This window comes from Euwallacea similis, chromosome 23 (genome assembly GCF_039881205.1).
Source record: "Euwallacea similis isolate ESF13 chromosome 23, ESF131.1, whole genome shotgun sequence".
Lineage (NCBI taxonomy): Eukaryota > Metazoa > Arthropoda > Insecta > Coleoptera > Curculionidae > Euwallacea > Euwallacea similis.
Genome location: NC_089631.1, coordinates 722,782 through 730,199, shown reverse-complemented (window position 1 = coordinate 730,199; position 7,418 = coordinate 722,782). Strand labels below are relative to the sequence as shown.

At 40.3% G+C, this 7,418-nt stretch overlaps 1 protein-coding gene across 4 annotated transcripts in view; it reads right to left on the bottom strand.

The window, feature by feature from the left end:
• Positions 1 to 29: 29 nt before the first annotated feature.
• Positions 30 to 7,418, bottom strand: part of Cngl (Cyclic nucleotide-gated ion channel-like) — a 97,953-nt gene continuing 90,564 nt past the window's right edge. For 2 of the 4 annotated variants that reach the window (XM_066401801.1, XM_066401802.1), the window contains 15 exons: positions 7,157 to 7,264; positions 6,960 to 7,102; positions 6,768 to 6,905; positions 6,457 to 6,719; positions 6,254 to 6,401; positions 5,473 to 5,910; positions 3,987 to 4,052; positions 3,552 to 3,719; positions 3,238 to 3,498; positions 2,994 to 3,187; positions 2,868 to 2,939; positions 2,606 to 2,811; positions 2,404 to 2,557; positions 2,096 to 2,288; positions 30 to 228 (listed from right to left, as the gene is read on the bottom strand). In XM_066401801.1, the coding sequence (XP_066257898.1) occupies positions 192 to 228; positions 2,096 to 2,288; positions 2,404 to 2,557; positions 2,606 to 2,811; positions 2,868 to 2,939; positions 2,994 to 3,187; positions 3,238 to 3,498; positions 3,552 to 3,719; positions 3,987 to 4,052; positions 5,473 to 5,910; positions 6,254 to 6,401; positions 6,457 to 6,719; positions 6,768 to 6,905; positions 6,960 to 7,102; positions 7,157 to 7,264 (2,589 nt within the window). In that variant the 3' untranslated portion in view covers positions 30 to 191. The remainder of the gene's footprint in view (positions 229 to 2,095; positions 2,289 to 2,403; positions 2,558 to 2,605; positions 2,812 to 2,867; positions 2,940 to 2,993; positions 3,188 to 3,237; positions 3,499 to 3,551; positions 3,720 to 3,986; positions 4,053 to 5,472; positions 5,911 to 6,253; positions 6,402 to 6,456; positions 6,720 to 6,767; positions 6,906 to 6,959; positions 7,103 to 7,156; positions 7,265 to 7,418) is intronic. The other 2 variants (XM_066401803.1, XM_066401804.1) reach the window with 2 other exon arrangements.

Here is a 7,418-nt window from a genome sequence, read left to right as displayed (position 1 = left end):
GACCTAAAGTAGTTGATATAGTGTGTTAATTACTTAAGTTTAATTGGTTTCCTTTCCGGAGAATGGCGTTTAAAACTTGAGTTTCTGCTTTTTTCGAGCCTAAGGTACCTATAAGACACCATAAACCAGCTACGTTTGCAGCGACGGTATTGTAAGGATGCTTTGGCACTGATTCCATTGAGGACTATATATCAATCGTTTCCATCCGTACTGGAACCTCTTAAAAATCTGAAAAGAAATGAAAAGATAATTAATTTATTTTCTAGTGAGTCTAAATTGCTGGCAACACACGTATCAAGTAAAATTCAATAACAAATTTCAGATTTGAAAAGACGGAAAACAAAGCCCCCACCTATAAAGAAAGTATGTTTTGTCCGATTCTGTAGTGGAGTAGAAACATTAAAATCAATCATCATCATCATGGCGGGGAGGAGGAAAATCCGAGAGATGCAGCTTAGATTGGGCGACGAAAACATATAAAATATCTCAGAGTTAATCTGGATCCAAGCACCAAGATGGCCTTTCATGTGTAAAAAATAGGCAAAAACCATGATTAATTTGCTCATAAGGCTTTTGTCGAACATAGGTGAGTGTTCCGGAGGGAGGCTCATAATGGGAACTCACGTCGACTGGTGGCGAGCACAGTAACTTCCTCTGTCCTTTATGCTGCTCCACTATGGAGCGTTGTCTGCAAAGACAAGGTCCATTTGCGCAAGCTGGAGAAGATAGATCGAAGGCTGGACACTGCATCAGCCTACAGGACGACGTCCTGGGATACCATGCGAGTGATGGCAGGCATGCCAATGATTAACTTGCTTATATAAGAGAGAAGCTAAATATGTAATAACGGCATAAATGCGAAACCAACAGCTAGGGACATGCTATATCGAAAGTAGCAGGAGAAATGGGAATCTCACGAGGTCTTCGCAAACACTTTTGTTCGTGATATGATGGGGTGGATCTCCAGAAACCTGGGCTCGATAGATTACTACGTGACGCAGGTAATCTGTGGACGTGAGATATCCAATACGTACCTGCATAAAATTAAGAAAGTTGGAAACAACATGTGCCGGCTTTGCAACCAGGTATATAGCTGTGAGCATTCAATCTTCGGGTGCTAGAGGATTACGAAAGAGAAAAGGCGGGCGGAATTGACGCGTAACTTCCAGCTACCAAAGGATAACATTGCGGATATTATAGAAACGGACAAAAAGAGCTGAAGATTATGAAAGGCAAAAAAAAAGAGCAGAAGAGAAAAGGGGAATAGGAAGAAATGAGACAGGCCTTGTAACTTTTCTACCCTACTCCAGAAGTAATCCCCACGCTGTCTCGGTAGGGATTATTGAGTGAAGAGAGGGAAGAAGTTTAGTCGGCCGGCGGTCCCGGAAGGAACCCAAGCCGATACTATATGGGAACACAAGAATGCTCTTTGCCAAGCTCAAATGTCTGCGCGCAGATTCTTTAATCTTCTGTTAAAAATAATAAAATATAAAAAAAGAATCAAGTAAAATTTAATGCCAAACTTAAAGTGCAAAAAAAAGAAAACGAAGTTCCTACATATGAAGAAAGTATGTTTCACCTGATTCTACAATGGACTAGAAACATTAAAATCGACGGATTTGATGAGAATTTAGTCATATAAATACACATAGCTTCATATTTATGGTTTATCATTAGCAACGGTACCCTTTTTGTATCGATAAAAAATGTTTTACATATTTTTTTCTTAAATAAACAATTCGCGGTTTATTTTGATGGTACGGCTTAGTACCAATTTAGGGCTCAAAGCAAAATCATGAATTGGTAAGTGATACCACAAATTGATCGTGCAAGAATAGTGGCTTTAGTGGAAGAAGGAGATTGGCAGAGGTTTATAGTTAAGAAAATAGGCATTTTTCAAAGCAACGTCTCTCGCATATGGAATCACTTTTTGGAGATTAACTCCGTGAAAGATAGATCCAGAAGCAGCCGTAGGCGTCTGACTAATCAAAAACAGAATCACTATACAGTGTGTAACATTTTGATTTGGTTTGAATAGAGTCATTTGTCTTTTAGTTTAGCTCGGATTAGAAAACTAGAAGTTTCACATTAGTACCTATTTCGTATTGGAGGTCTGTCAATGCTATGGTCCAAACTAGCAGCTCTTCTTTCCCTAATCTGAGCCGCCAGCAACTCGATTTCCCAATTTGAGCTCGAGTTCTCAAACTGATCCACGTCCCCATCACCTGACTCACAGTCAGTTGGGTCATTTTCTGATGTTTCCCCATCTGCATTATCCGAGTCTGTATCTAGCAAAAATAACATTCGTGAACGATTTTTCTGAATTGGAAATGAAGAAAAAGAACAAAAACTGGAAGAATTTGGTCTAAAATTTATAGGTCAAAATGGAATCTCAATCCAAACCTGTGGTAGAGTCAATATTCAGAACAATACTATTGGACCGACTTGAAGACCAGGCGTTAATGGGTTGTGGCAAGTCTTGCAGCTCCTCCTCTTCTTCATGGGTTGGGTCTTCCCAAGATTGCTTGTCTTTGCTGATAATTGTGTCCAGGGAATCCTAAAAACCAACATCACCAACTGGCAGATCATTGATCACGGGTTTTACCGTTAAGGAATCTTCATCTAGGTTTTCTAATTTACAGATATGTTCTTTTAGTTGTTGAATTAAGTCGTTTTTGTTCCTCAACTCTTCTTCCAAGCGATCAAACCGTTCTTGAAACTTCTGCTGCATCTCGAGTAAATGGGCACTCATCACCTGCTTTATCGCTAATAAAATATCCGCAAAATACTTTTGTTCGTCCTCCAATGAAGCTAGAACCCATCAATAAATTCAGCGAAATATCATATGATTAAAACTAATATTGAACCTTTTATTAGCTTCACTTGGTTATTCATCTTGTTAGGCACTAATTGAATTCCGCATCTCTCCAGCTCTGTGAGTTTCTCCTGTAATCAAAATCTAGAAACTAACAACAGCTTATAGGGTCAATGAGAACTTGCCTTTTCTCTGACATCCAGCCCATTATCAGTGGGTGAATTCACGAAGGGAAACAAACTCTGAGGCGTGCCTAAAACCGTATTGGCACTATTCGGAGGGCTTTGCAGGGTATCCCTGTTGAAAGTCACACTTTTCGATAGTTTACTATGTCTAGCTGCATATCCTTCGATCGTGGGAGCCCTCATTAACCTTAAAACCACTACCGTACACGTTTGTTCAGAAAAGAAATCTTAACAAACTTCTTGAATTCGCTGGGATCCATCTTCTGCGGTTTTCCTTCAGGAGAAGAAGTCTCAATCACCACTTCAGTTCTGTCTCTGTCCCTCTCCTTGGTGTCCTCAGACAATTTTTTCAAAATTGACCTCAGATTTCTTCGTTCCGGTGTTTCGTTGGATTCATTGGAAGAGTGTAAGGGTGAAGAAGTTAAAGGTGCTGTTAGAAATTGTTTGTTGCTTCGTTGGTTTTGCTGCTGATGAACTGAAGAGCCCTCAGATTGGGACCTGAATGGTAATATAGTTTCAAAACATGATTTCAGTGATGGTAAAGTACAAACCGAGTTAAGGTTTCGCTGGTCTCGCTTTGGCTCTCAGGAATATCCAGAGAAAAGCTGCGAGTTTTCATAGCTATTTCCAGCTCTTCCAGCTTCTGGCGTTCGTTGAGGATTTTCAGCTTTTTGACAAAGGGGAGAGGCCCATATTCGGGAGATAAATCGTCTATTGATCTGAAATATTACGTAAAGCTTCTAATTCTTCAGCAAGATCAGGAAAGATAATGACAATTAAGGTAACTAGGCAAGCCCCTATATTGTGACTTTGGAAGGAAATGGCGAGGGGCTTCTTAAGGGAAAGCTATAGAAAAGGTTTTCTACCCGGGTTTTGAGGTCATTTCCGATTACTTCTGTTTATAGATTTTTGCTCGAAAACTGAACCAGAAATCACCTCTCTTCATTAAATTAGTAACAAATTGGGGAATAGAATGTATTACAAACCCATAGCGATATTTATGAGGCTCTGCTGGAACTGATGCCACTTCTCTCAGTTTTTCATGTATAAATCTTAAAATGCAAAATTGGTTTTAGTATTACTTATATGAAGAAAGGGTGAAGCAAGGTCTAGGAGCAATACAGATTTCCTGTTGAGAAAATATTGCCATACTTGTTGAAAACGATGTCACAAAGAATTACAGGGCGTTTCAAAAAGGTGGTTCCAAACTTCAGGAGGTTACAGAAGATATTGCAGTAGAAAATTTTTGTACATAAACTCTTAGTCGAAAATATGCCGTTTTGGCTCTGGAGTAATTTTTGTTCAAAAATGTAATGTTTTTTCGTTGACACTAAAAGACATTGATGTTTAAGTTAATTTTAGCAACCTTACGCAAAAATAATATATTTATAATAATTTTTTGCAAGGGGTACTTTCTTAGCTAATAAAAAATCTAAACGCTCCTATGGAGATACAGGATAGAATGTGGTTCCAACATGACTGTGTACCTGCATAGTTTGTCCTCCATGTGCAGGACCATCTAAATTTACAATTTCTTGGATGATAAAGCGGAAGAAAAGGACTCATCACTTGGCCAGCGCGAAGTCCCGATTTAATCCCATTGGATTTTTTCCTCTAGAGATACATCAAGTCTTTAGTCTATAAAACCCCGGTAGCCACCCACGAGGAACTATTAGGGTGAACGATGACAGTCTGTTTTTTGATGTAGCAAGATCCGCACATGCTACAAAGGGTGTGCGTTTCCACGATGTAAGAGAAACATTAATGTAATGAGGTCTCCACTTTGAACCATTATAATAAATTTAATGGCTTTGTGTAGTCTTTCATAAAAATTACTTAAATATCGATGTCGTTTAGTGTCAACGAGAAAACATTACATTTTTGAAAAAAAAAATTGCTCCAAAGCTAGAACGGCTCATTTTTGACTAGAGGTTTATTGCAAAAACTTTCTAACGCAATGTCCTCTATAACCTCCTCTAGTTTGGCCTTACTTTTTTTAAACACCCTGTGTACAGGTATTATCAATTCAAGTGAAAAAAGGGATTAGGCAAGTGGAAAAAGGATCGCATGAAGTTTAATATACCTTGGACAAAGAGCAACGAAGTGAGTTTGAGAGGCTAGCGGTTGAGGTGGGCGGAGTCAATCCAGTGTTACCAGATCTTTCACCGTTGCAGAATTTTTACTAATATAAGTTCTATCTCTGTTTTTTGTTCTGATATTTTTAAAATTCCAATCGTGGCGAAGGCAGCGATATCGATACTAATATAAACATCAAAGTGGAGACGTCGACTAAACTAACTCCGCCCATGTCAGCTTCTAGCCTCGCAACCCACTTCGTTGGTCTTTGTCGCAGGCATATTAAACCTTATGCAGTCCTTCTCCCACTTGAGCAATCCCTATGTATCCACTTGAACTGGTGATATCTATATGCCGTAACTATGTACGTTGAACTAATTTACTTAACTCCCTCACCTATAGTGCTTAGTTTTTCTCGTCAAGATCATCCCCGACTTTCTCTCTCCTCCATCCTCCTTGGCAACCTTGACCACAGGCACGTCCACACTGTCTTTACTGTGTCCACTACCACCTCCCTCCACATCTTTCGAAATGGCCGCTCGCTTCAATTTCGACCAATGGGCCGTGTTTTTGTCCGTACTCTCGGTACTGGTCAGTCTTTTCGTCAATTCCGTGGAAGTGTCGCTAATTTCCTTACTATCGCTAGTTTTCTCACTAATATTGTCGCTAATATGTACAGGGTGTTCGCTTATCGAGGTACTGGACGGTTGCGTATTTGGCACGATTAGTTCCGGAGGTTGTTCCGCGACTGCTGGAGGCTCGCCCTCTTTCAGGAGCGAGTCTTTGATACTGGGGTCTTTTTCTTTGGCGGTTGTGTGCAATTTTATTCTATCTCTAGAAAAAATTAAAATAGACACTTCAATTACCTATTTCTACAAAGAAAACTAGGTCTAGACCAAAAACGCCATAGTTCTGTGTCTCTACCCACATAGCTTTATAGAGTATTTTTATGAGCTCGATGATACCTTCCGCGACATTTCTTGAAAATCTGGATTATCTATCATTTCCTCATGGTCCTCTACAAGTTCCAAAAACACCCGTATCGATTAAAAAAAGGATTTTTGGCAGTATTCATCTTTCGAAACATGAAACTTCTGGTTTGATCCCAATACTTTGTAGGGTATTTTTATGTGAGAGATTGTACTTTGCACAAACGAGATACAGGTGAAATGCTCACCTAAATGATATCTTAGTACTAAGTAATTTGGCTGGAACAGCTGCTAAGGCATTCTTCGTGGGCCCCGAAAACGACGCCCTCGACGTCACTAAATTTTGGGCGCTAGTCGGGGTGGGGGAAGCTGGTTGACTAACAGACGCCATATTTTCTGCAAGGGAAACACGAACTTAAAGACAATCAATTATCATACGAATGCTCCATACGTTTAATGCTACTTAAAAGAGGCTTGTGCCCTCCAACCCCAGTTTTGGCAGCTTTGGTCGCTTTCTCCTCCCTAGCCTTCAGCATGAGGATGCGTTGAAGAAGTGGCAGCCCTGCACCTATAGGTCCTTCTTCCGTTAAAGAAGTCTCTTCTACGATCGAAGGGGGCGATTTAATAGCATTGGATTGGGGAGACAAGAGGGGAGAAGTCTGCGTTTGACCACCGTTGTTTTTCTCTTCGTTGTCCTGTTTCTCTTTCAAAAGCCTGTAACACAGTTTCAGCACTGACTATGAGAGACGTGCGATAATCTACCTTAGTCTTTGTAATAATGGCAATCCAGCCCCCAAAGGGGAGATAGTGTGAGATTTTTCATGCTCAGGCGCAATACTTTCTTTTCTATCTCCTTTTTCTGGCTCTGCGTGGTCTTGACTTAGGTCATGAGATTTCACTCTAAATAGGATGAGAAAAAGATTTTCCAAAGGTTTTTTGGTTCAAGTGACTCACCTAGACATCCTCTTTAAAGTGCCCTTTGAAGCCCCGTTGCCATTGCTCGAATTCACCCCATGGGGCTGCAGGGGTTGCAACTCCAAACTTTCATTAGACCTTCGGTAGTGTGTGCGCGATTTCCTTAGCACATTCTTCAACCCCTGTTAACATTACGTATTGTGTGAAACTGTACGAGACTGCTCTGATTTCAGTACCTTCGCTTCGCTTTTAATTTTATCCACTAACCCCTTATCGTGTCCATGGTTGTGGTGATCACCCTTATGGTGTGGAGGGTGCTTGGCACTGGCTTTAACCTGCAAAAGCTGCGAATGTGAACAGCGTTTCGATTAATTTTGTCAGCCACTACGAAGCGTTGCGAAAGACTAGAGTTAGAACTTGTGGAGCCAATAGCAGGAATAGAGAATATTAATGATTAAAATGAGGAAATAATTGGAGAAGGAATGGAACATCCTGGGC